General features: G+C 39.9%; 2 protein-coding genes across 6 annotated transcripts in view; one reads left to right on the top strand and one right to left on the bottom strand.

The window, feature by feature from the left end:
• The window catches only part of LOC115131335 (heat shock factor protein 1-like), a 33,516-nt gene extending 27,197 nt beyond the window's left edge, over positions 1-6,319 (top strand). For 2 of the 3 annotated variants that reach the window (XM_029662966.2, XM_029662964.2), the window contains one exon: positions 2,200-6,319. In XM_029662966.2, the coding sequence (XP_029518826.1) occupies positions 2,200-2,411 (212 nt within the window). In that variant the 3' untranslated portion in view covers positions 2,412-6,319. The remainder of the gene's footprint in view (positions 1-2,199) is intronic. The other variant, XM_029662965.2, reaches the window with a different exon arrangement.
• si:ch211-80h18.1 (uncharacterized protein LOC555593 homolog) overlaps positions 6,007-27,991 on the bottom strand; it is a 28,239-nt gene continuing 6,254 nt past the window's right edge. The window contains exons 13-36 of one of the 3 annotated variants that reach the window (XM_065020335.1): positions 27,690-27,758; positions 26,238-26,288; positions 17,776-17,835; positions 17,579-17,629; positions 17,426-17,482; positions 17,252-17,308; positions 17,115-17,159; positions 16,985-17,032; positions 16,829-16,864; positions 16,301-16,366; positions 15,756-15,794; positions 15,559-15,660; positions 15,411-15,470; positions 15,024-15,101; positions 14,615-14,665; positions 13,601-13,639; positions 13,355-13,426; positions 12,683-12,727; positions 9,469-9,501; positions 9,322-9,366; positions 8,869-8,907; positions 8,124-8,159; positions 7,082-7,126; positions 6,007-6,537 (exon numbers count right to left, since the gene is read on the bottom strand). In XM_065020335.1, the coding sequence (XP_064876407.1) occupies positions 6,503-6,537; positions 7,082-7,126; positions 8,124-8,159; positions 8,869-8,907; positions 9,322-9,366; positions 9,469-9,501; positions 12,683-12,727; positions 13,355-13,426; positions 13,601-13,639; positions 14,615-14,665; positions 15,024-15,101; positions 15,411-15,470; positions 15,559-15,660; positions 15,756-15,794; positions 16,301-16,366; positions 16,829-16,864; positions 16,985-17,032; positions 17,115-17,159; positions 17,252-17,308; positions 17,426-17,482; positions 17,579-17,629; positions 17,776-17,835; positions 26,238-26,288; positions 27,690-27,758 (1,259 nt within the window). In that variant the 3' untranslated portion in view covers positions 6,007-6,502. The remainder of the gene's footprint in view (positions 6,538-7,081; positions 7,127-8,123; positions 8,160-8,868; positions 8,908-9,321; positions 9,367-9,468; positions 9,502-12,682; positions 12,728-13,354; positions 13,427-13,600; positions 13,640-14,614; positions 14,666-15,023; positions 15,102-15,410; positions 15,471-15,558; positions 15,661-15,755; positions 15,795-16,300; positions 16,367-16,828; positions 16,865-16,984; positions 17,033-17,114; positions 17,160-17,251; positions 17,309-17,425; positions 17,483-17,578; positions 17,630-17,775; positions 17,836-26,237; positions 26,289-27,689; positions 27,759-27,991) is intronic. The other 2 variants (XM_029662959.2, XM_065020336.1) reach the window with 2 other exon arrangements.

The following is a 27,991-nucleotide window of genomic DNA, read 5'->3' as shown; positions in this document are numbered from 1 at the left end:
AAAATTGCAAGAGTTCATTCAACTCCCATGGAGTGAATTTCAACACCATTTTGGGGTTTATATAGTCCCACCCCATTTAGTCAAAACTACTGTGGTTTCACACTTGTCTGTGTTTTTAATTGGCTCCCATGCCATTTTACACTTTTCTGTGTTTTTAATTGGCTCCCATGCCATTTTACACTTTTCTGTGTTTTTAATTGGCTCCCCTGCCATTTTACACTTTTCTGTGTTTTTAATTGGCCCCCATGCCATTTTATACTTTTCTGTGTTTTTAATTGGCTCCCATGCCATTTTATACTTTTCTGTGTTTTTAATTGGCTCCCATGCCATTTTACACTTTTCTGTGTTTTTAATTGGCTCCCATGCCATTTTACACTTTTCTGTGTTTTTAATTGGCCTCCATGCCATTTTACACTTGTCTGTGTTTTTAATTGGCTCCCCTGCCATTTTACACTTTTCTGTGTTTTTAATTGGCTCCCCTGCCATTTTACACTTTTCTGTGTTTTTAATTGGCTCCCATGCCATTTTACACTTTTCTGTGTTTTTAATTGGCTCCCCTGCCATTTTACACTTTTCTGTGTTTTTAATTGGCTCCCATGCCATTTTACACTTTTCTGTGTTTTTAAATGGCCCCCATGCCATTTTATACTTTTCTGTGTTTTTAATTGGCCCCCATGCCATTTTATACTTTTCTGTGTTTTTAATTGGCTCCCATGCCATTTTACACTTTTCTGTGTTTTTAATTGGCTCCCATGCCATTTTATACTTTTCTGTGTTTTTAATTTGCTCCCATGCCATTTTACACTTTTCTGTGTTTTTAATTTGCTCCCATGCCATTTTACACTTTGTGTTTTTAATATGCTCCCAGGTCATTTTACACTTTGTGTTTTTAATATGCTCCCAGGTCATTTTACACTTTTCTGTGTTTTTAATTGGCTCCCATGCCATTTTACACTTTTCTGTGTTTTTCTAACATGCTCCCACGCCATTTTACACTTTTCTGTGTTTTTAACATGCTCCCATGCCATTTTACACTTTTCTATGTTTTGAATTTCAATCATCTGACTACATTTTCCCTTTAGTACTTTACTACCTTTTTAACACTGTAGAGACTAAAGCCTAATTTGCATATTTCCCACTGTGCTATTTGAATGAATGATAAGGTTACCACCGATTACCATGACATCTAATTCCTTATGTAATCCAGCCAGAAGGAGGACATCCAACAATCTGAACTTTACATGAACCACAGGTGTAATTTGAAAATACTACTTAGATTGTGTAAACGGGAACAACTATCTCGGTAACGCTTGCAATAAATCCAACCACTAACCCAATCTGTATGTTATTTTTCTTTGTATACCATAAGATCAATAATGACCAATGTACAAAACCAAGATATTGAAACAAACCATTCAAAATAATCTACCTGCAACAAAGCATGCTGCGAAATATGATAATGAGACCTCTGTCACTTCCTGCAATATGTAGAAAACACTCCAACATTTCCTGGTTGTTTAAAATTGTAGGTAATACTTTATTTGGATCATCCGTCCATAGATGCTCTACAGACTATCCGTAACATTTCAACTCTCCTAACCTTAACTGTTACCCTGACTCTTATTCTAAACCTAACCGTAACCTTAGCAAGCAGTTGCTTATCAACAGATAGTTTGTTGATACTATGTTATCCAAATAAAGTGTGACCAGATTCTAAACCGTTTGCCTAATTTAAGTTTGTGACACAACTTTGGACCAATTAACCAATGTGAAATACTGTATTTTTTCAATAACCCAAAACATTGTATTTTCTTCTGTTTTAAAGCTTAGTATGTGAAAAACTCAACTGAAAAACGGGAAGCATGCAAATGGATCTACTGCTTTTCCCACTTGCTTTCAATGAGAAACAAATTCCTATGTGGATTTAGTCGGATTGCCTAAAAACCATCATACTCCACGCATGCTACTCATCATACTACATAATACATACTACATACTGCGGAAATTAACACACACATCAACCTTTAAAATGTCATAGTGAAAAAACATGAACACTTTCAATGTAATACTTCATGCAGTGTAAAGGGGCTATGGAAACTCCATAGATATCTAGTTAAAGTTAAATAAAGGTTAAATAAACTAAAACGATCTCGCTGTCTTCATAGATCATAGTTTCATGTTTTTCTATGTTGATTAAAGCAGGGAAGCAGCTGGTCCAGTACACCTCCCAGCCAATGCTACTGACTGACCCACTGACCAATGAGAATGGCGGAGCGGACCTCCCCACTCTGCTGGAGCTGGAGGGGGACTCGTATTTCACCCAGGACCAGGACCCTGAAGAGGACCCTACCATCTCGCTCCTCACTACCGACTACCACACAGCAGCACCAGACAAGCCCGAACTATCCTAAAGCATTTTTTTTATAAAGTGATGTATTGCAGTGTTTTTTTTTTTTTTTTTTTTTTGTCATTATGTTAATGTGCAGATGATGAAAAATCAACCTGTTAAAACATTTATTATTATGGTGTTCATTATTCTCTGAGCAATTGATTTTCATTCATTTTAAGGCTTAAACTACTTATTGAAAGAATTTTGCTTAGATGAATCAAACCAAATGTTCGACTTACGCTCCTGGCATGGTTATTTCAGCCCATGGAAAGGACTTCCTGGGTTGAATTATCTGTGATCTTACTGGCGGACACAAATAAAGCTCAATCATAATCATTACTAGGTCAAGTTTTAAGCATTGTTCACCAAGCTCCTTTAATTATTAAAAGTGGAAGTATGCAGAATAATTTTTTTGTTATACCAAGTGTAAAGATCGAATACATTTCAAAGGTATGTTCGCGTGTGTGGTCCACTAGACTCCACCTGAATCATTTCTCTCTCGTCAACTCTGTTCTTTTAGACTCACTATCCAAGGGATGTGGCTTGACTGTTTCATGAAAAAAAAAACGGTTTTTGTGTTTCTTTTTTAAAAATGTTTAGGTTCTTGCGCTTTCACTTATTGATATAAGGATTGTACCTTAATCATCATTTTTTAAGTGTTTGAATCTTTGTGCTGCACCAATATGTTGTTTTATTCACATTAGATGCAGGAAGTGTTTTCTTTGACATTTTCCCTTGCATAATTCATAATGGAATGCTGTTGGTATTTCAGCACCTTATAGTTATACTTTCGTATCTAAGATTGTTTCATTTTATTACTTGTTGTTTAAAGAACCATACATTAATTTATTTTAGACAGAGTTCTCCAAAACACCAAATACTACTTACTCTAGCCCTCAGAAGTGTCAATGTTCACATGCATATAGTCTGGATGACAAAATCATATTGATTTTTTAAATAATATAATGAAACATTGAGTATTGAATGGCAATTCATATTTTTTTCTTTAAGCATTTTTTCTTAAAGACTAGATGACCAACTGTCAATAAAATATTACACGTCAGACAGCTGAATGGCATAGAGTTTTCTAGTAGATAACCCATCTGCCTTTGTTCACAGTAAGCATTCATGTCTTGAAATCAAATCGAACTGATTTGGTTTAGATTTATTGAAACCAAATCCACTGACTTAAGACTGGCCCTTTGTACAAGTGTACAATAGACTGCTTTTAAGATGCTTTCTGTATATGACAAGAGATTGACATAATATCCTGGGTTAATCCTTCTATACCAGCCAGCACATCCCATTATGTGGATTGCTTTTTGGGATAGAAATTATTTGAATTTAAAGCAGGATTCCATGTACAGTGCATTCGGCAAGGATTCAGACCCCTTGACTTTTTCCACATTTTGTTATGTTGCAGCCGTGTTCTAAAATGGATAACATTTGTTTTTTTCCTCATCAATCTACAGACAATACCCCATAATGACAAAGCAAAAACAGTATTTTGTAAATTTATTAAAAATACAAAACTGAAATATCACATTTACATAAGTATTCAGACCCTTCACTCAGTACTTTGTTGAAGCCCTTTGGCAGTGATTACAGCCTCAAGTCTTATTGGGTATGACACTAGAAGCTTGGTACACCTGTGTTTGGGGAGTTTCTTCCATTCTTCTCTGGAGATCCTCCCATGCTCTGTCAGGTTGGATGGGGAGCGTCGCTGCACAGCTATTTTCAGGTCTCCAGAGATCTTTGATTGGGTTCAAGTCCAGGCTCTGGCTTGGCCACTCAAGGACATTGAGACTTGTCCCAAAGCAACTCCTGCATGGTCTTGGCTGTGTGCTTAGGGTCGTTGTCCTGTTGGAAGGTGAACCTTCACCCCAGTCTGAGGTCCTGAGCGCTCTGGAGCAGGTTTTCATCAAGGATCTCTCTATACTTTGCCCAGTTCATCCTTCCCTCAATCCTGACTAGTCTCCCAGTCCCTGCTGCTGAAAACATCCCCACAGCATGGTGCCAGGTTTCTTCCAGATGTGACGCTTGGCATTCAGGCCAAAGAGTTCAATCTTGGTTTCATCTGACCAGAGAATCTTGTTTCTCATGGTCTGAGAGTCTTTAGGTGCCTTTTGCCAAACCAAAGTCATGTGCCTTTTACTGAGGTGTGGCTTCCATCTGGCCACTCTACCATAAAGGCCCTATTGGTGGAGTGCTGCAGAGATGGTTGTCCTTCTGGAAGGTTCTCCCATTGCCACAGAGGAACTCTGGAGCTCTGTCAGAGTGACCATCGGGTTATTGGTCACCTCCCTTACCAAGGCCCTTCACCCCCAATTGCTCTGTTTGGCCGGGCGGCCAGCTGTAGGAAGAGTCTTGGTGATTCCAAACCGCTCGCATTTAAGAATGATGGAGGAAACTGTTCTTGGGGACCTTCAATGCTGCAGACATTTTTTGGTACCGTCCCTTGACACAATCCTGTCTCTGAGGTCTACGGACAATTCCTTCAACCTCATGGCTTAGTTTTTGTCCTGACATGCACTGTCAACCTTCAGACCTTATGTAGACAAGTGTGTGCCTCGCCATATCATGTCCAATCAAAAGAATTTACCACAGGTGGACTCCAATCAAGTTGTAGAAACATCTCAAGGATCATCAATGGAAATAGGATGCACCGAGCGCTAAGTCTCATAACAAAGGGTCTGAATACTTTTGTAAATAAAGTATTTCTGTTTAGTTTTTTATAAATAAAAAATTAACATCCAAAAACCTGTTTTCACTTTGTCATTATGGGGTATTGTTTGTAGATTGATGAGGAAATGTTTTTATTTAATCCATTTTAGATTAAGGCTTTTCAAGTTTTTTTACAATGACGGCCTACAACTTCCAAAACCGAATGATGCTGGGCCAATTGTGTTCCGCCCTATGGGACTCCCAATCATGGCTGGTTGTGATACAGCCTGGAATCGAACCAGGGTGTCTGTAGTGACAGCTCTAGCACTGAGATGCAGTGCCTTAGACCGCTGCATCACTTGGGATCCCTGTATCGTAAAAAAAAGTAAAGGGGTCTGAATACTTTCCGAATGCACTGTATATCCTCCAATGTCTTATCAATCATATGCTATTCATTTATTTTCTGGAAGCCTGTTTCCCTCGAGCGTTATTATTTTATAGTCAAATCCTTGTCTAGGAAAACAAATGAATCATTGAATCTTGGTTCAAGTGTGAGGAACTTTGTGAATTTACGCATACATCCCCCAGAGGTTGTTTTGAGTTTGTTCAAACTGTTTTTTTTTTGTAATGAACTCCTTTTAAGAAAGGGGAAGTATTGGAGTATATTGATGTGCTGAATTGTACATTGTTAAGCACTTTTACCAGTTCCACCATAACACAATGGCACAGCCTGAGAAACCCAAATTACGCATGAGAACAATATTTTGTGTATGGTATGTTTTAAATAAACATGGTTGTTTTGAAATAAATTATTTGCATATCCATAATACATTACTGCATTTAAGGTTCTATTTTAGTTGTAAATAATGGCTGATTAATCAGTTGAACAGGCACATGGATTCCATAAACATTGCTCCCTACTTCCGTATGTGAAAAATATGGAGAAAAATGAGTTTGATGTTCAAAATAGATGTTCCTTTTAATGTAGAGATTACTTTGATATACATTTCGCAATGTACAATTTCTGACACAAAATTATTTATTATTTCTCACATTTTCTAAACTGGGAAATACAGTACATGTGGAAATTACAAAATAACAAAGCTTCATAAAGATTCAGTATATTGTTTGAGCTTTTGTACAACAATATTCATAGGGATGACGCTTTTGAATGAGCCATATTCATCTGAGTCAGAGGGTTCTCCTTAGTACCCTCTTGTCTTTTTGTCATATATGCAACGAATGAAACAAAACGTCTATTAACAAGTGCGCAAAAAGTTTACTTACAGTGTCATCTTTAAGTTTAAATAGACAAAGTTCAAACAAACAAACATAGACACAAACAACTAGATTTGCTAGTGGGCTGGATCACTGTTTCTCTGCCATGCAGACTGGTCCGTACACTGAAATCTGTAGCGTAGAAACTTGACACGAGGCTTCATATGGAAGTCAGCAGGTATCCTCCAGTTCCACATTTTCTGCACCTTCAGAAGTGAAGATGTATTTTAGTCTCCGACACACATATCTGTAATTCATCTATCTAAGAGGTGACTGAAGCGATCGTTCATCCAAATTACTAAATTACATTTTGGTTTCCTTACCCTGTGAGCAGTCTATGGACGAGACAAAAATCCATAACTTGTGTGAACTACCCCTTTAATGTTAAAAAAGTAATGCAATATATTGTAGAATTACAGCATATTGAGTATATTAGCAGTATACTGTAGCATTGAGTCCTACCTCAGAGGCAGTAATACTACTTTAGTGTCCTTCATCTTTACTTGCTCACAATTTGTATTCTTGTAGTACCAATCAAGAGCTTACCTTTGTCTCTCTTTCAAAGGTACAGTTTAACAGCACTGTATTATCACCTGAAACCTTGCAGTCAGAAACTTTGCCATCTTACTACTGTAGTTAATACAGTGTAATAAAAATGATTAGTTGTAAACAAGGCTTTTGTCATTTAATAATGTTTTTAAAAGAAGAGAGAGACATGAGAGAGACGTTATAAGGAGCTGAGAAACCTACCTTCAGGACCCTGACCAGATGGGTTGTACTGTTCAGCTGCGGAAACTGGAAAGAGCAAGCAAAACCGAGGAAAGAAAAGAGCCCTTGAGCATCTGTTCACTGCGTGGTTCAATATATGCTGTCATAATGACACAGCATTGTAATATCTGAAAGCTGTGCAATCCTGTGCTAAATAACAAGTTAGGCTGTGTTTACACAGTCAGCCCAATTCAGATCTTTTGCCAATTATTTGCATATCTGATACCTATCTGATATTTTCTCTAATGTGTAAACAGCAAAACAACACATGGAATCTGATCTTTTGAATTCCAATTTATACTACCTCCATATATGGATCTGAATCCTGATACAAAAACCTATCCTCCATACGTGAACTCATGCGTTACCATGACAACCACCCCAAAATGTTAAGGAACAGTGGCAGGAAATGAACATGGCATCTGTGTGCTACTTCAGAGGCTACATCAGCATGAATGTGCAAATCTGATATTTGTCACATATAAAACTGAGTGTGGACAGTCAGAAAAATAGATTGGATATAGAAAGAAAATCTGCTTTGGGTTCTTAGTGTGTCTGTGTAAACAGAGCCTTATTAGGCCGTACTACCCATTTAGCCTGCACAACAAAATATCACCTTTACTAAAACTGCTAAATTTGTCACATGGATCCATTTCGCTATTTCAATTACTTTTGCTGCATATACACAATCAGCCCAATTCTGATCTTTATTTTCACTAATTGGTCTTTTGACCAGTCAGATCAGCTCTTTTGCCAATAATAGGGCAAAAGATTGGAATTGGGATGCCTGTGTAAATGCAGCATTGTAGTCAAATTGATAGATAGCTAGATATCAACATTACTGAGACATCTGTATAAGGCTGTGTTTCCCATGTCAGACCCTTTTCTGATCTTTTGCTTAATTATGGGCAAAAGATCTGATTTGATTGGTTAAAAAAGAATATCAGAAAAAAATCTGAATTGGGCTGCCTGTATAAACGCAGCCATGTAACAGAGTTTAAACCTGAACTCTTATGAAGCTTACCAGCAGGCTGTGTCTGTTCTGTTACACCAGGATGACCTGTTTGGACAAAGACATTGCATGAACACAGACCCTACGAACAGAGCAGGGGGAGACCACCGTGAACGGGCAACCAGGGCTGTCTGTCATCAATGTCAATGCATTTCACACCATTACATGTCTATCACTACTTAGACTATGGTTAACTGCAAAGATCTGTAAAGCACTTTATGGCAACTGTTGGGCTGTAAATACATGTTATTGATTGGTTGATTCATCTATGACAGGGGTGTCAAACTCCATTTTTGATGGGCTGAGTTTCGGCAAGTTTCCAATCCTCTCGTGTACATCTTTTTTTTAAACTTTTATTTAACTAGGCAAGTCAAATTCTTATTTTCAATGACAGCCTAGGAATAGTGTGTTAAATGCCTGTTCAGGAGCAGAACGACAGATTTGTACCTTGTCAGCTCGGGGATTTGAACTTGCAACCTTTCGGTTACTAGTCCAACGCTCTAGACACTAGGCTAAGGTAATTTATTGGTTAGGACCTCCCCTCTCTAGGTCTAATTGGATACGAATTGAAAGAAAATGACCAAAAATAGGAGATACACAGCCCTCCAGGAAGTGAGTTTGACACCCCTGCTCTGGGCTATCTCTCCAAGATCAAAGGACTATTTCCACTACTTTTCATTTCATCAAGCCTTTAGGAGCAACAGATACTTGTGCAAGGTCAAGGGGTTGCGTAAATGAATATACTGTACCGACTTACTGGAAGCCTGTAGAGTGGATCCTTGTGCATCAGCTGTGACTACAATACAAAAGATAGCTTCAACATGGTGACTTAAGGCGTTATGTTATTTAGTGACTGGCAGTAAGGCTGTGTCCCAAATGGTATCCTATTCCCTATATTGTGCAATGCTTTTTACCAGGAACTATGGGACACTATTCTCTTTATAGTACTCTATCTCTGATGAGTAATGAGTGGTAAGGGAACCTCACTCACTCCTGCCAACTTTGGCGTCTGTATTACAGACATTGGTATTACATACATATGGAATTGCATACATTCACATTATATTTTTGGAGGCTAGTGTGTGTTGTGTGTGTGTTGTGAGGAAGTGTATCTATTTTTTCTGAAATGTTAAGGTCATAAGATTGGTGTGTGTGTGTGTGTGTGTGTGTGTGTGTGTGTGTGTGTGTGTGTGTGTGTGTGTGGACTTACCTGGGGAATCGGTCTGAATGAAGACACTGTGTGCTTCTGCAACAACTGAGAGACAGAGTATATGATGTTACAAGTGTGTTGTGTGAGGGGCCTTGTTTGGTTTAGAAATCTAGCACTTCTGATATGTTGTTGTAAATTGAATTTTACCTGTAGTGTCATGTCCAAATCCAAGCACAGAATCTGAAATTGAAAAAATGTATACTTATCATCTTCCTCGCCTGGACGTACAGTGGGGCAAAAAAGTATTTAGGCAGCCACCAATTCTGCAAGTTCTCCCATGTCTGTGAGTGAATCATGTGAGTATTATGTCATTGGTTAAAATGAAACTGTAGAGTTTATGAGTCCACTGGTCACAGCCACCTCATCTAACCCTGTTTCAAATAAGAGGGGATATTACACTGTTATACTATATATATTTATTTTGTTACGTTAAAGCCTTATTCTAAAATTGATTAAATAAAATAAAAATCCTCATCAGTCTACACAAAATACCCCATAATGACGAAGTGGAAACAGGTTTAGATATTTTTGAAAATGTGTAAAAAATAAAAAACAGACATTTCTTATTACGGAAGTATTCAGAACCTTTGCTATGAGACTCGTAAATTGAGCTCAGGTGCATCCTGTTTCCATTGATCATCGTTGAGATGTTTCTACAACTTGATTGGAGTTCACCTGTCATAAATTAAATTGGTTGGACATGCCTTGGAAAGGCACACACTTGTCTATATAAGGTCCCACAGTTGTCAGTCCATGTCAGAGCAAAAACCAAGCCAAGACGTCGAAGGAATTGTCCGTAGAGCTCAGAGACAGGATTGTGACGAGGCACAGATCTGGGGAAGGGTACCAAAACATTTCCGCAGCATTGAAGGTCCTCAAGAACACAGTGGTCTCCATCATTGTTAAATGGAAGAATTTGGAACCACCAAGACTCCTCCTAGAGCGGGCCGCCTGGCCAAACTGAGCAATGGTCAGGGAAGTGACCAAGAACCCGATGGTCACTCTGACAGAACTCCAGAGTTACTCTGTGGAGATGGGAGAACCTTCCAGTAGGATAACCATCTCTGCAGCACTCCACCAATCAGGCTTTTTTTGGTAGAGTGGCCAGACGGAAGCCACTTCTCAGTAAAAGGCACATGACAGCCCACTTGGAGTTTGCCAAAAGGCACCTAAAGAACTCAGACCATGAAAAACAAGATTCTCTGGTCTGATGAAACCAAGATTGAACTCTTTGGCCTTAATGCCAAGTGTAACGTCTGGAGGAAACCTGGCACCATTTCAGCGGCAAGGACTGGGAGACTAGTCAGGATTGAGGGAAAGATGAACGAGGCAAAGTACAAAGAGATCCTTGATGAAAACCTGCTCTTGAGCGCTCAGGACCTCAGGTCCTTGAGTGGCCCAGCCAGAGTCCGGTCAAGAACCCGATCAAACATCTCTGGAGAGACCTGAAAAAAAGCTGTGCAGCAATGCTCCCCATCCAACCTGACAGAGCTTGAGAGTATCTGCAGAGAAGAATGGGAGAAACTCCCTAAATACAGGTGTGCCAAGCTTGTAGCGTCATACCCAAGAAGACTCCAGGCTGTAAACGCTGCCAGAAGTGCTTCAACAAAGTACTGAGTAAAGGGTCTGAATAGTTCTGTAAATGTGATATTTCAGTTTTGTGTTTTTTATAAATTTGCAAACATTCTTTGCTTTTTTGCTTTGTCATTATTGTGTGTAGATTGATGTGGGAAAATAACAATTTAATCCATTTAGAATTAGGCTGTAGAATAGTGAAGACATCACAACTATGAAATAACTCATATGGAATCATGTAGTAACCAAAAAAGTGTTAAACAAATCTAAATATATTTTATATTTGAGATTCTTCAAAGTAGCCACACTTTGCCTTGATGAAAGCTTTGCACACTCGTGGCATTCTCTCAACCAGTTTAATCTGGAATGCATTTCCAACAGTCTTGAAGGAGTTCCCACATATGCTGAGCACTTGTTGGCTGATTTTCATTCACTCTGCAGTCCAATTCATCCCAAACCATCTCAATTGGGTTGAGGCCAGGTGATTTTGGGGCCAGGTCATCTGATGCAGAACTCCAGCACTCTCCTTCTTGGTCAAATAGCCCTTACACAGCCTGGAGGTGTGTTGGGTCATTGTCCTGTTAAAAAACAAATGATTGTCCCACTAAGCGCAAACCAGATGGGATGGCATATCGCTGCAGAATGCTGTGTTAGCCATGCTGGTTAAGTGTGCCTTGAATTCTAAATAAATCACAGATGGTGTCACCAGCAAAGCACCCCGACACCATCACACCTCCGCCTACATGATTCACGGTGGGAACCACACATGCGGAGATCATCCGTTCACCTACTCTGCGTCTCACAAAGACACGGCGGTTGGAACCAAAAATGTCAAATTTGGATTCATCAGACCAAAGGACAGATTTCCAGCGATCTAATGTCCATTGCTTGTGTTTCTTGGCCCAAGCAAGTCTTCTTCTTATTGATGTCTTTAGCAGTGGATTCTTTGCAGCTATTCGACCAGCGTGAAGGCACTCTGAACAGTTGATGTTGAGATGTGTCTGTTATTTGAACTCTATGAAGCATTTATTTGGTCAGCTATTTCTGAGGCTGGTAACTCTAATGAACTTGTCTTCTGCAGCAGAGGTAACTCTGGGTCTTCCTTTCCTGTGGAGGTCCTCAAATTTTCTGGATTGACTGACCTTCACAACTGATTAGCACAAATTCATTAAAGAAGGAAAGAAATTCCACAAATGTACTTTTGACAAGGCACATCTGTTAATTGAAATACATTCTAGGTGACTACCTCATGACGCTGGTTGAGAGAATGCCAAGAGTGTGCAAAGCTGTCATCAAGGCAAATGTTGGCTACTTTAAAGAATCTCAAATCTAAAATATATTTTGATTTGTGTAACAAATATGTGTTATTTCATAGTTTTGATGTCTTCACTATTATTCTACAATGTAGAAAATAGTTTTAAAAAACAAAGAAAAATCCTTGAATGAGTAGGTATGTCCAAACTTTTGACTGGTACTGTATATATATATTACTTGGATTGTGTACCTATTCTAGACTTTTCTAACCTACTCCAGAACACTGTTCCAGAGAAAATCTAAAAAATGTGTGGTTGAATGCTGTTTCCCACAATATGCTCTGTGTTAGTGACAGCTTTATTTCTCCTTACTGCCTGCCCCTCCTCAGGCTGGCCCCAGCTCAGCCGGCTCTGCACTGAGTGTTACATTTATTTTGGCGTAACTAGCGATGCAGCGGCAAGCAGTGTGTCAGCTCTAAAAATATGAAGGTTAGAGAAGGAATGCTTGATCATCAGACAAGTGCGTAGCCTACCGGGCGTCCCTGGTGCGCTGGAGCTGTACACGTTCGCCCCAAGTGCTAGGGAGAGGGAGAAACACATGAGTTACTATGTTAGATGAACTTCATTGAGTATCCATTTGTTTGAATAGCCTACTAAATATGTTTTATTAGATGTCACCCAGTGTTGTAATGGGATGTTCTTGTTTGATCTTGTAAATGTTTACAATATATAGTAAACAGAAACGTACACTTCAAACCCTTACCAGTGATATCTATCTGTGTATGTGAGCTGGTTACAAGTTCTTTTGCCACACCTGTTCACACATTGACACCTGTATCAGTGTACCTGTGCACAGAATATTTCAGACTCTACTTGTGAAGGTAAACTATTCATTTATTTTCTCCATTATCAGTAACTTAAAGCTGCAATATGTAACTTTTTGGGCAACACGAAGTGGCGGAGCGAGTTATGCATTTTCTTTAAATGCAATTAACCTTTATTTATCCAGGGACCTGCATAGTGCATATTTTAACATGTATAGTATACAAAGTATAAGCAGTCAAAGTCAACAGGGTGTTCTATCTGTAGAGGGATGTTGTGTGGCCATGTCAGACAGCCCTGCTCATAGAAACACATTAGTAGGCCTAGCCAAATTCGACCAATTTCCCGAAAGCTCACTGTAGGATTTCAAGGTGGTGGCTTACCTGTGGTATCTGTTTGAGGGCTGACGGTGTGAACGTCATCATGATGCTGAACGGCGACCCCGTCTGTAACAGCTGAAGAACCACGAAATTAGAACTCAACCCGCGAAATTACAGCGTGAGCTCTCATGATGAAACATTGTTGCAACACTATTACAACAACATTGTAAAAAGTGATGCCTTCAGAAATGTTTAACTCGGCAAATTAAATGTAGGCCTATCATTGATTCTATTTTGTGTAGGACTCACCTCCCATGTCGTCGTGGTGAGAGACGACGCCGTGCTCACCTGCAGGAAATAAGGGAGGAAGAAAAGCTGACCGGTGAGTGGTGATGGCTAACATTTTGGAAATACTTTTTTTTAAAGTATATTTTTCCTGTGTGAAAATAAGCATAGAACACTTTACTCTGACAGATAGACGTCCTGGGAATTTTCATCCCTGGACCGTTTTTAATGGAGGTATTTATTTAGCCAGCACTGGCCTTGGTGAAGCCTATTTTCCATTATGACACTTATTTTCCACAAAGGTTATAGTTCTATGAGACAATTGTTGCTCAAGACATAACATAAGACCAGAACAGGTCCAACAGTGGTGGAAAAAGTACCCAATTGTCATACTTAAGCAATAGTAAAGATATATAGAAATTGACTCAAGTAAAAGTGAAAGTCATCCAGCAAAATACTACTTGAGTAGTAGTAAGTCTAAAATTATTTGGTTTTAAATATACTCAAGTATCAAAAGTGAATGTAATTGCTCAAATATACTTAAGTATCAAAAGTAAAAGTATAAATCATTTCACATATTAAGCAAACCATATGGAACAAATTTACGGATAGGCAGGGATACACTCCAACTTAATTTACAAAAGCATTTGTGTTTAGTGAGTCTGTCAGATCAGAGGCAGCAGGGATGGCCAGGGATGTTCTCTTGATAAGTGCATGCATTTTCCTGTCATGCTAAGCATTCAAAATGTAGCAAGTACTTTTGGGTGTCAGGGAAAATGTATGGAGTAAAATGTACATTATTTTCATTAGGAATGTAATGGAGTAAAAGTAAAAGTTGTCAAAAATATAAATAGTAAAGTAAAGTACAGATACCCCAAAAAACTATCTAAGTAGTACTTTAGTGCTTTACACAACTGAGGTCCAATCCATTATTTTGCACTTACAGTAGGCAACTAAGTAGACAGAAAAATGTGTTTATGAATAACAAATGCACTGAAATAGGTTTGTAAATAATGGAGAATTAAAACACGGAGTTACCAGCATCTAGTAGGCTTATGTCTGTAGACACCATCTGCTGCCCAGGTGGATCTGAAAAGCAAAAACACTGTCATATACACCATTGTATTGGCAGGCTTTTGCATTAGGCATATTGGGATAAATGACCACATGAATTCAGTATGTCAAGCATATATCCTCAATGCTTCTCAAAAAATGCATGTGGCATTTGTTTTGCTCCATCAAGTGCAAATACTCTACCCCTGGTTATAGCCTAGTCCTAGCCTGGTCCCAGATCTGCTGCTTTTGCGTACTCCATTGTCATTGGAAGCTAAATGTTTAATTGTTTGGCATGACAATTCCATTAGGAGTTGGCAGGAGAGCAGAAACAGACTGGCACCCAGGCTGGCTTCGGCCTACTGGCTTCCGTGTACCTTTAGGGTAGACATACCTGTTACATCATGATGCACATCGTTGACCGCATGATCACCTCCATGTGTGTCTGTAACCTGGCTTTGACGACCATTTCCTGCAACATACATGTTCATTTATGCTGACATTATCTTAACCATCCTCTGTCTGAGCTGGACACATCAATACCACTCTCTGAAATACATTCATAGTATAATGTATTTAATTCAAAATATATATATATGCCATTTAACAGACACTTTTATCCAAAGCAACTTACAGTCATGCGTGCATACATTTTACGTATGGGCAGTCCCGGGAATCAAACCCACTATCCTGGCATTGCAAGCGCCATGCTCTATAAACTGAGCTACAGAAGATCACCTTTACAGGGGTATGTTATGTTTAGTCCTGAGTGTGATCCTACCTGGGTGGTCAATGTGCGATGATGAATAATCAGTATGTGACATCACTGCTACTGGGTGGTCTGGAGAGAAAAACTAAGATGAAGCTTTTCCATGCCATCTTGGTCACTATCCTCTTACAGAGATGATGATTTATTTCAGTGTATTTACCGGTAGTATCGGATAGACCAGCAGGATCACCTGCTGAGTGGTATGATCCATCGAAACCTGAGCTCAGATATGGATGGTCAGGCCCTGAGTAGTCAGTAAGGCCTGCAAATAAAAAGAGACCACAAGTAGGACAGAGATACAAACTAGTTGACAGACCCACAACTACTGTTTACATGTTCAACTGTGACAATGCCTACCTGTAAAATCACTTATTAGACCTATGTGATCTCCAAGGCCTGGGGGAAGAACATCAGACACACAGAGAAAGAAAGAAGATAAATGATTGGATGATGTGAACCCTCATCTCTTGTTGCACGGCATCCCTCCTAATAGAGTCTCTAAAAGGCCATGCCTGACCCCATTCATCAGGGATGGCGGTGCTACTCCACCAAGATATAAAGTCTACAGTGAAGCCGCGAAAGTAAACAATGTCAAGATCTACAAAGTTCACAAGCACAGCTACACAAATAACTTGCTGTCTGCACAGACAGGAACACATGGACGCAATGATAATCTTGGAGTAAAAAAATATATTGGGGCGTAAATTCTCCGGGACACTCTGAAATCTCTGTCATGATTAGCCTGCGAGGAGCTCTCTCCGAGTTAGAGAACTAAGCCTGAGAGGAGCTCTATCCGAGGTGAGGTAGAGAACTGAGCCTGCGAGGATGAGGGATGACACAAGAGGGAGGGGTGAGGTGATTTACAGGACCTGGCAGAGGGTGAAAGGCGTGCCAGTAGGTACCTGGTGGAACGTCTGGACCCGGGCTGCTACTGGACGACAACGCCGGTCCTGGACCCGAACCCACAGCTGGATGAGAGGAGAGAGAGAACAAAGAGAGCAGCAAGAGAGAAAGAGAAAGAGAGAGAGAGAGAGAGAGAGAGAGAGAGCAGAGAGAGAGAGCAGAGAGCGCCAGACAGCCAGTGATATATATCAAACCTGATTTAAAGCAGTTTTCCTTGAGTAAATTATTACAAAAGCAGGAATAACTGTAACAGTGATTTACTCTGCAGCAGCACAGATAACTAGCAAAATATGGAATATAAACTTAGTGGCTTGCTGTTTTAACCCTCGGACAGAGAGGTACTTAAATAAAATGACGCTTTAGAGGTGTAGTATAACATTGTCTGTGCCAGTTTAAATATAGCTTAAATCTGATATAAATTAGAGGGACGCTCCCACAGAGTAACTTTCCCAAAGGTGTTGCATTGTAACATTTCTTTCAAGGGAATAAGTGAAGTGACTAAGGGAGGCTTGGATGAAGAAACATACCTATTGAGTCTAATTGAGAAGTCATTCCAGTGTGATCTATCAACAGAGCAGTGTTGGTTAGATATTTTTGATTCAACAAAGAAAAACAGAGATTCTTTACAGTCAGAAAAGACCCAACAGAAAGCAGACACAGAAGGGCTATGATGACAAACCCACCTGAGATGTCGATATGGATGTCAGAAGCATACGGATCCCCCACACCACCTGGAACGACATACAGTTAATCAAGAACAAACTTGATATAACTAAAAATAAACATCAAAGATAAGTTCATACAAACACTCACCCATTAAACCAATGAGGAAGTCATGGCTGGATTGGTCGAAAATACCTGAATGTCAATACGGAATTAAAGTGAAGAAATGATGGAGAAGCAAGTAAATATACCAGACAGGAGCCAAGCATGAAACACAGCACCCTCACCTGGACACTCACCTGTATTGTCCAGGTGAGAACTTGCACCAAGTGGATCCATAGCACCTGAAATGTTGAACCTATTAAAAAGTATCAAGGCATTCCATCGGCTACTCATTTGCCCTATCATTAAACAAACAAGCCCATGACTTCAACTTTATCGGATTTTCAGCAAGATGTTACCTGTGGGATCCATGTGAGTTGTGTCCTCAATGAAGAGGTCAGTGACTACAGGTATAGCTGAGACACAGAAAGACATTGACAATCAAAATGGCCTCACAAATGCCAAACTCAATCATGTTTTTTGATCAAGCGCAATGAAGTCCTTCTCCTTACCTGCATGTCCATTTTCTACTGCTCCTCCAATCAGCAGCTTGTGACCATTACCTTGGAAACAACATTGAGATCCAATAAATACCATGACACTTCTGTTTCTTTGTAGGATTATACCAAGGAGTGTAAGATAATTGTGTTCTTCACAGTTCACAGGTACATGATGTGGCTAAAATAAATAGAACAATTTAAATATTTACCATTAAACTCAGGTGACTCAGGTGTGTCATACTCAGGCGACTCTATTTCAGTCTCACTTGCTGAAACACATACAATAGATGTCTTTATCAATCATATTTACATTTACATTTTAGTAATTTAGCAGACCCTCTTATTCAGAGCGATTTACAGTTAAAGTAGCTAGGTAAGACAACCACATATGATAACACAGTCATAGTAAGCACAACTTTTCCTCAGTACAGCAGCTATCAGCGAAGTCAGTGCTAGAAAGTCAGTGCTAGGAAAGTCAGTGCTTGTAAAGTCAGTGCTAGTAAAGTCAGTTCTAGGAAAGTCAGTTCTAGGAAAGTCAGTGCTAGGAAAGTCAGTGCTAGTAAAGTCAGTGCTAGAAAGTCAGTGCTAGAAAGTCCGTGCTAGTAAAGTCAGTAATAGGAAAGTCAGCTCTATGAAAGTCAGTTCTATGAAAGTCAGCTCTAGTAAAGTCAGTGCTAGGAAAGTCCATGCTAGTAAAGTCAGTGCTAGGAAAGTCTGTGCTAGTAAAGTCAGTGCTAGTAAAGTCAGTGCTAGTAAAGTCAGTGCTCGTAAAGTCAGTGCTAGTAAAGTCAGTGCTAGTAAAGTCAGTGCTCGTAAAGTCAGTGCTAGTAAAGTCAGTGCTAGTAAAATCAGTGCAAGTAAAGTCAGTGCTCGTAAAGTCAGTGCAAGTAAAGTCAATGCTAGTAAAGTCAATGCTCGTAAAGTCAGTGCAAGTCAAGTCAGCGCTAGGAAAGTCAGCTCTGGGAAAGTCAGTTCTAGGAAAGTCAGTTCTAGGAAAGTCAGTGCTAGAAAGTTAGTGCTAGTAAAGTCAGTGGTAGAAAGGCAGTGCTAGAAAGTCAGTGCTAGTAAAGTATGTTCTAGGAAAGTCAGTTCTAGTAAAGTCAGTGCTAGAAAGTCAGTGCTAGTAAAGTCAGTGCTAGAAAGTCAGTGCTAGGAAGTCAGTGCTAGGAATGTCAGTGCTAGAAAGTCAGTGCTAGGAATGTCAGTGCTAGAAAGTCTGTGCTAGTAAAGTCAGTGCCAAGAAAGTCAGTGCTAGGAAAGTCAGTGCTAGAAAGTCAGTGCTAGTAAAGTCAGTGCTAGAAAGTCAGTGATAGGAAGTCAGTGCTAGAATGTCAGTGTTAGGAAGTCAGTGCTAGGAATGTCAGTGCTAGAAAGTCTGTGCTGGTAAAGTCAGTGCCAAGAAAGTCCGTGCTAGGAAAGTCAGTGCTAGAAAGTCAGTGCTAGAAAGTCAGTGCTAGGAAAGTCAGTGCTAGAAAGTCAGTGCTAGAAAGTCAGTGCTAGAAAGTCAGTGCTAGTAAAGTCATTGCTAGAAATTCAGTGCTAGGAAAGTCAGCGCTAGTAAAGTCAGTGCTAGAAATTCAGTGCTAGGAAAGTCAGCGCTAGAAAGGCAGTGCTAGAAAGTCAGTGCTAGAAAAGTCAGTGCTAGAAAGTCAGTGCTAGTAAAGTCAGTGCTAGAAAGTCAGTGCTAGAAAGTCAGTGCTAGGAATGTCAGTGCTAGAAAGTCAGTGCTAGAAAGTCAGTGCTAGGAAGTCAGTGCTAGAAAGTCAATGCTAGGAAGTCAGTGCTAGGAATGTCAGTGCTAGAAAGTCTGTGCTAGTAAAGTCAGTGCCAAGAAAGTCAGTGCTAGGAAAGTCAGTGCTAGAAAGTCAGTGCTAGAATGTCAGTGCTAGGAAAGTCAGTGCTAGAAAGTCAGTGCTAGGAAGTCAGTGCTAGGAATGTCAGTGCTAGAAAGTCTGTGCTGGTAAAGTCAGTGCCAAGAAAGTCAGTGCTAGGAAAGTCAGTGCTAGAAAGTCAGTGCTAGAAAGTCAGTGCTAGGAAAGTCAGTGCTAGAAAGTCAGTGCTAGAAAGTCAGTGCTAGAAAGTCAGTGCTAGGAATGTCAGTGCTAGAAAGTCAGTGCTAGTAAAGTCATTGCTAGAAATTCAGTGCTAGGATAGTCAGCGCTAGTAAAGTCAGTGCTAGAAATTCAGTGCCAGGAAAGTCAGCGCTAGAAAGGCAGTGCTAGAAAGTCAGTGCTAGAAAAGTCAGTGCTAGAAAGTCAGTGCTAGGAAGTCGGTGCTAGTAAAGTCAGCACTAGAAAGTTAGCGCTAGAAAGTCTGGGCTAGTAAAGTCAGTACTAGGAAAGTCAGTGCTAGTAAAGTCAGTGCTAGGAATGTCAGTGCTAGAAAGTCTGTGCTAGTAAAGTCAGTGCCAAGAAAGTCAGTGCTAGGAAAGTCAGTGCTAGAAAGTCAGTGCTAGTAAAGTCAGTGCTAGAAAGTCAGTGCTAGAAAGTCAGTGCTAGGAATGTCAGTGCTAGAAAGTCAGTGCTAGGAAGTCAGTACTAGAAAGTCAGTGCTAGGAAGTCAGTGCTAGGAATGTCAGTGCTAGAAAGTCTGTGCTAGTAAAGTCAGTGCCAAGAAAGTCAGTGCTAGGAAAGTCAGTGCTAGAAAGTCAGTGCTAGAAAGTCAGTGCTAGAATGTCAGTGCTAGGAAATTCAGTGCTAGAAAGCCAGTGCTAGAAAGTCAGTGCTAGGAAAGTCAGTGCTAGAAAGTCAGTGCTAGAAAGTCAGTGCTAGAATGTCAGTGCTAGGAAAGTCAGTGCTAGAAAGTCAGTGCTAGGAAGTCAGTGCTAGGAATGTCAGTGCTAGAAAGTCTGTGCTGGTAAAGTCAGTGCCAACAAAGTCAGTGCTAGGAAAGTCAGTGCTAGAAAGTCAGTGCTAGAAAGTCAGTGCGAGGAACGTCAGTGCTAGAAAGCCAGTGCTAGAAAGTCAGTGCTAGGAATGTCAGTGCTAGAAAGTCAGTGCTAGGAAAGTCAGCGCTAGTAAAGTCAGTGCTAGAAATTCAGTGCTAGGAAAGTCAGCGCTAGAAAGGCAGTGCTAGAAAGTCTGGGCTAGTAAAGTCAGTACTAGGAAAGTCAGTGCTAGTAAAGTCAGTGCTAGAAAGTCAGTACTAGGAAAGTCAGTGCTAGTAAAGTCAGTGCTAGTAAAGTCAGTGCTAGTAAAGTCAGTGCTAGAAATTCAGTGCTAGAAAGAAAAGACAAGTGCAAGTATTATTGCAAGAAAGCTACCAATATACAGTGGGGCAAAAAAGTATTTAGTCAGCCACCAATTGTGCAACTTCTCCCACTTAAAAAGATGAGAGAGGCCTGTAATTTTCATCATAGGTAAACGTCAACTGTGACAGACAAAATGAGAAAAAAAGAATGTCAGTGCTAGGAAAGTCAGTGCTAGAAAGTCAGTGCTAGAAAGTCAGTGCTAGGAAGTCAGTGCTAGGAATGTCAGTGCTAGAAAGTCTGTGCTGGTAAAGTCAGTGCCAAGAAAGTCAGTGCTAGGAAAGTCAGTGCTAGAAAGTCAGTGCTAGAAAGTCAGTGCTAGGAATGTCAGTGCTAGAAAGTCAGTACTAGTAAAGTCATTGCTAGAAATGCAGTGCTAGGAAAGTCAGCGCTAGTAAAGTCAGTGCTAGAAATTCAGTGCTAGAAAGTCAGTGCTAGTAAAGTCAGTGTTAAAGTCAGTGCTAAAAAGTCAGTGCTAGGAAGTCAGTCAGTTCTCAGTAAAGTCAGTGCTAGAAAGTCAGTGCTAGTGAAAGTCAGTGCAGACAAAATCAGGAAAGTCAGTGCTAGGAAAGTCAGCTAGAAAGTCAGTGCTAGAAAGTCAGTGCTAGAAAGTCAGTGCTAGAAAGTCAGTGCTAGAAAGTCTGTGCTCAGTGCTCGAAAAGTCAAAGTGCCAGGAAAGTCAGTGCTAGAAAGTCAGTGCTAGGAAAGTCAGTGCTAGAAAGTCAGTACTAGAAAGTCAGTGCTAGGAATGTCAGTGCTAGAAAGTCTGTGCTGTCAGTGCTAGAAATTCAGTGCTAGAAAGTCAGTGCTAGTAAAGTAAAGTCAGTGCTAGTAAAGTCAGTGCTAGAAAGTCAGTGCTAGGAAGTCAGTGCTAGAAAGTCAGTGGAAAGTCAGTAGTAAAGTCAGTGCTAGAAATCAGTGCTAGTAAAGTCAGCGCTAGGAAAGTCAGTGCTAGAAAGTCTGGGAAAGTCAGTTCAGCTAGGAAAGTCAGTTCTAGGAAAGTCAGTTCTAGGAAAGTCAGTGCTAGAAAGTTAGTGCTAGTAAAGTCAGTGCTAGAAAGTCAGTGCTAGAAAGTCAGTGCTAGTAAAGTATGTTCTAGGAAAGTCCGTTCTAGTAAAGTCAGTGCTAGAAAGTCAGTGCTAGTGAAGTCAGTGCTAGAAAGTCAGTGCTAGGAAGTCAGTGCTAGGAATGTCAGTGCTAGAAAGTCAGTGCTAGGAATGTCAGTGCTAGAAAGTCTGTGCTAGTAAAGTCAGTGCCAAGAAAGTCAGTGCTAGGAAAGTCAGTGCTAGAAAGTCCGTGCTAGAAAGTCAGTGCTAGAATGTCAGTGCTAGGAAAGTCAGTGCTAGAAAGTCAATGCTAGAAAGTCAGTGCTAGGAAGTCAGTGCTAGAAAGTCAGTGCTAGAAAGTCAGTGCTAGAATGTCAGTGCTAGGAAAGTCAGTGCTAGAAAGTCAGTGCTAGAAAGTCAGTGCTAGGAAGTCAGTGCTAGGAATGTCAGTGCTAGAAAGTCTGTGCTGGTAAAGTCAGTGCCAAAAAAGTCAGTGCTAGGAAAGTCAGTGCTAGAAAGTCAGTGCTAGAAAGTCAGTGCTAGGAAAGTCAGTGCTAGAAAGTCAGTGCTAGAAAGTCAGTGCTAGGAATGTCAGTACTAGAAAGTCAGTGCTAGTAAAGTCAGTGCTAGAAATTCAGTGCTAGGAAAGTCAGTGCTAGTAAAGTCAGTGCTGGTAAAGTCAGTGCCAAAAAAGTCAGTGCTAGGAAAGTCAGTGCTAGAAAGTCAGTGCTAGAAAGTCAGTGCTAGGAAAGTCAGTGCTAGAAAGTCAGTGCTAGAAAGTCAGTGCTAGGAATGTCAGTACTAGAAAGTCAGTGCTAGTAAAGTCAGTGCTAGAAATTCAGTGCTAGGAAAGTCAGTGCTAGTAAAGTCAGTGCTAGTAAAGTCAGTGCTAGTAAAGTCAGTGCTAGAAATTCAGTGCTAGAAAGAAAAGACAAGTGCAAGTATTATTGCAAGAAAGCTACCAATATACAGTGGGGCAAAAAAAACTGTGACAGACAAAATGAGAAAAAAAAATCCAGAAAATCATATTGTAGGATTTTTAATGAATTTATTTGCAAATTGTGGTGGAAAATAAGTATTTGGTCAATAACAAAAGTTTATCTCAAAACTTTGTTATATAGCCTTTGTTGGTAATGACAGAGGTCAAACGTTTTCTGTAAGTCTTCACAAGGTTTTCACACACTGTCGCTGGTATTTTGGCCCATTCCTCCATGCAGATCTCCTCTAGAGCAGTGATGTTTTGGGGCTGTTGCTGGGCAACACGGACTTTCAACTCCCTCCAAAGATTTTCTATGGGGTTGAGATCTGGAGATTGGCTAGGCCACTCTAGGACCTTGAAATGCTTCTTACGAAGCCACTCCTTCGTTGTCCGGGCGGTGTGTTTGGGATCATTGTCATGCTGAAAGACCCAGCCACGTTTCATCTTCAATGCCCTTGCTGATGGAGGGAGGTTTTCACTCAAAATCTCACGATACATGGCCCCATTCATTCTTTCCTTTACACGGATCAGTCGTCCTGGTCCCTTTGCAGAAAAACAGCCCCAAAGCATGATGTTTCCACCCCCAAGCGTCACAGTAGGTATGGTGTTCTTTGGATGCAACTCAGCATTCTTTGTCCTCCAAACAAGACAAGTTGAGTTTTTACCAAAAAGTTATATTTTGGTTTCATCTGACCATATGACATTCTCCCAATCTTCTTCTGGATCATCCAAATGCTCTATAGCAAACTTCAGACGGGCCTGGACATGTACTGGCTTAAGCAGGGGGACACGTCTGGCACTGCAGGATTTGAGTCCCTGGCGGCATAGTGTGTTACTGATGGTAGGCTTTGTTACTTTGGTCCCAGCTCTCTGCAGGTCATTCACTAGGTCCCCCCGTGTGGTTCTGGGATTTTTGCTCACCGTTCTTGTAATCATTTTACCCCACGAGGTGAGATCTTGCGTGGAGCCCCAGATCGAGGGAGATTATCAGTGGTCTTGTATGTCTTCAATTTCCTAATAATTGCTCCCACAGTTGATTTCTTCAAACCAAGCTGCTTACCTATTGCAGATTCAGTCTTCCCAGCCTGTTGCAGGTCTACAATTTTGTTTCTGGTGTCCTTTGACAGCTCTTTGGTCTTGGCCATAGTGGAGTTTGGAGTGTGACTGTTTGAGGTTGTGGACAGGTGTCTTTTATACTGATAACAAGTTCAAACAGGTGCCATTAACACAGGTAACGAGTGGAGTACAGAGGAGCCTCTTAAAGAAGCCTCTTACAGGTCTGTGAGAGCCAGAAATCTTGCTTGTTTGTAGGTGACCAAATATTTATTTTCCACCATAATTTGCAAATAAATTCATAAAAAATGTGATTTTCTGGATTTTCTTTCTTCTCATTTGGTCTGTCATAGTTGAAGTGTACCTATGATGAAAATTACAGGCCTCTCTCATCTTTTTAAGTGGGAGAACTTGCACAATTGGTGGCTGACTAAATACTTTTTTGCCCCACTGTACCTGTATCTGTAAAAGTATTACATACATATGTAGGATCTTAATTTGACCTACATTACCTTTAAAAATTGTAGGGTCACTTAGAAATGTCCTTGTTTTTGAAAGAAAATATATTTTTGTTGCCCATTAAAATAACATAAAATGTATCAGAAATATAGTGCAGACATTGTTAATGTTGTAAATGACTATTGTAGCTGAAAATGGCAGATTTTTAATGGAATATCTACATAGGTGTACAGAGGCCCATTATCACCAACCATCACTCCTGTGTTCCAAGGGCATGTTGTGTTAGCTAATCCAAGTTTATCATTTTAAAAGGCTAATTGATCATGAGACAACCCTTTTGCAATTATGTTAGCACAGCTGTAAACTGTTGTTCTGATTAAAGAGGCAATAAAACTGGCCTTCTTTAGACTAGTTGAGTATCTGGAGCATCAGCATTTGTGGGTTCGATTACAGGCTATAAATGTCAAAATGAAACTCGTCAGTCTCTTCTTGTTCTGAGTAGAAGTCTATTCCATGCAAGAAACTGCCAAGAAAAATCTCATACAACGCTGTGTACTACTTGCAGCTTCATTAAATAGTACCCGCAAAACACCAGTCTCAATGTCAACAGTGAAGAGGCGACCCCGGGTTGCTGACCTTCTAGGCAGAGTTGCCACGAAAAAGCCATATCTCAGACTGGCCAATGAAAAGAAAAGATTAATGATTTAATTAATTAAAGATGGGCAAAAGAACACAGACACTGGACAGAGGAACTCTGCCTAGAAGGCCAGCATCCTGGAGTCGCCTCTTCACTGTTGATGTTGAGACTGGTGTTTTGAGTGTACTATTTAATGAAGCTGCTAGTTGAGGACTTGAGGTGTCTGTTTCTCAAACTACACACTCTACTGTACTTGTCCTCTTGCTCAGTTGTGCACCGGGGCCTCCCACTCCTCTTTCTATTCTGGTTAGGGCCAGTTTGCGCTATTCTGTGAAGGGATTAGTACACAGTGTTGTACGAGATCTGCAGTTTCTTGGCAATTTCTTGCACGGAATAGCCTTCATTTTTCAGAACAAGAATAGACTGACCAGTTTCAGAAGAAAGGTCTTTCCTTCTGGCCATTTTGAGTCTGTAATCAAACCCACAAATATTGATGCTCCAGATACTCAACTAGTCTAAGAAGGCTAGTTTTATTGCCTCTTTAATCAGATTAACAGTTTTCAGCTGTGCTAACATAATTGCAAAAGGGTTGTCTAATGCTAATGATCAATTAGCCTTTTAAAATGACAAACTTGGATTATCTAACACAAAGTGCAATTGGAACACAGGAGTGATGGTTGCTGATGGTTGCTGATATATAAATATGCCTATGTAGATATTCCATTAAAATCAGCCATTTCCAGCTACAATAGTCATTTACAACATTAACGATGTCTACATTGTATTTCTGATAAATGTTATGTTATTTTAATAGACATAAAATGTGCTTTTCTTTCGAAAACAAGGACATTTCTAAGTGACCCCAAACTTTTGAACGGTAGTGTATATTGTCACAGCAAAAATAATCCTGCAGCAACACGATTTAGACTTTTAGTCCATAATGTTGCTTTATCGGTGGTTAGGCTATTAGCGGGTCAAAAGTAGGCTACGTGAAAAGTGCAATACTGTTAATATAATCGTGTGTTAGTGTGGGTTTTTAGGGAATTTATATTTATCACAAAGCTCATTGGCATTTCCTGCGATGCAGGAAATTTTTCAGCAACCAGAGATTGATCAAATTAAGATCTTACATCTATACAGTTGTGTGCCTGTGTTGATCATTCTTCATTTATGTAATTTATTGTAAACTAATGTTTTTCCATTCATGGTGATAGTGTCTGTCTGCTTCTTTAGTGTCAGGATGCACTTACTTGGAGCCTCAGTCTGATAGCCAGCAGCATCAAATGTATGAATGCTGCCACCTGCAAGAACAATACAATGATGCCACCTGTAATAACAATACAATGCTGCCACCTGTAATAACAATACAATGATGCCACCTGTAATAACAATACAATGCTGCCACCTGTAATAACAATACAATGATGCCACCTGTAATAGCAATACAATGCTGCCACCTGTAATAACAATACAATGATGCCACCTGTAATAACAATACAATGATGCCACCTGTAATAACAATACAATGCTGCCATCTGTAATAACAATACAATGATGCCACCTGTAATAACAATACAATGATGCCACCTGTAATAACAATACAATGATGCCACCTGTAATAACAATACAATGATGCCACCTGTAATAACAATACAATGATGCCACCTGTAATAACAATACAATGCTGCCACCTGTAATAACAATACAATGCTGCCACCTGTAATAACAATACAATGCTGCCATCTGTAATAACAATACAATGATGCCACCTGTAATAACAATACAATGATGCCACCTGTAATAACAATACAATGCTGCCACCTGTAATAACAATACAATGATGCCACCTGTAATAACAATACAATGATGCCACCTGTAATAACAATACAATGCTGCCATCTGTAATAACAATACAATGATGCCACCTGTAATAACAATACAATGATGCCACCTGTAATAACAATACAATGCTGCCACCTGTAATAACAATACAATGATGCCACCTGTAATAACAATACAATGATGCCACCTGTAATAACAATACAATGATGCCACCTGTAGTAACAATACAATGCTGCCACCTGTAATAACAATACAATGCTGCCACCTGTAATAACAATACAATGCTGCCACCTGTAATAACAATACAATGATGCCACCTGTAATAACAATACAATGCTGCCATCTGTAATAACAATACAATGATGCCACCTGTAATAACAATACAATGATGCCACCTGTAATAACAATACAATGATGCCACCTGTAATAACAATACAATGCTGCCACCTGTAATAACAATACAATGATGCCACCTGTAATAACAATACAATGATGCCACCTGTAATAACAATAAATACAATGCTGCCACCTGTAATAACAATACAATGCTGCCACCTGTAATAACAATACAATGATGCCACCTGCGATTTGGCCATTTGACTGCAGCCTAATAATAATGTTTACCAAAGTAATGTTTAGTGTCAGCCCATTAAAATAAAATATTAAAGACAAAGTGTTCCTGACTATGTGTTATCAATGGTCCTTATCCAAACCCACACATTCACTTGATTGTTAGGTACCGGTTTGCTACACATGACTGAGTGATATTATTATTGGTCGTTATAACTCATAACTGCATATGTTTGTTTGTCACAGGTCTGTCTCCAGAACGTTCTGTGGCTTTATGTAGTGAATGATACCTGCAGGCTGTGGATGAGCCTCATGGATAATGATGAGAGTGGAGCTCCCTCCTGCTTGTCCCATTGAGCCTATAAGGTAAACACATTGAACATAAGACTAAGTTAATCACTGCAAGGGACCATTGAGATATGTTTATACAAACAAATGAAGAGTTTCATTCCAAAATGCTATTTATCCATTTTCATTTTAAAAAATGTTGGGAAATGAGCTTTTATTGTTTAAAGAAATTATGAAATAGATGGGTGTGTTTTTTGTCTAATCGGGGCGTGGGGTTGTTCAATGACATCAACAACAAATTATG

This window comes from Oncorhynchus nerka, linkage group LG7, assembly GCF_034236695.1.
Source record: "Oncorhynchus nerka isolate Pitt River linkage group LG7, Oner_Uvic_2.0, whole genome shotgun sequence".
Taxonomy (NCBI): domain Eukaryota; kingdom Metazoa; phylum Chordata; class Actinopteri; order Salmoniformes; family Salmonidae; genus Oncorhynchus; species Oncorhynchus nerka.
This window is presented reverse-complemented; position numbering and strand designations above follow the sequence as displayed.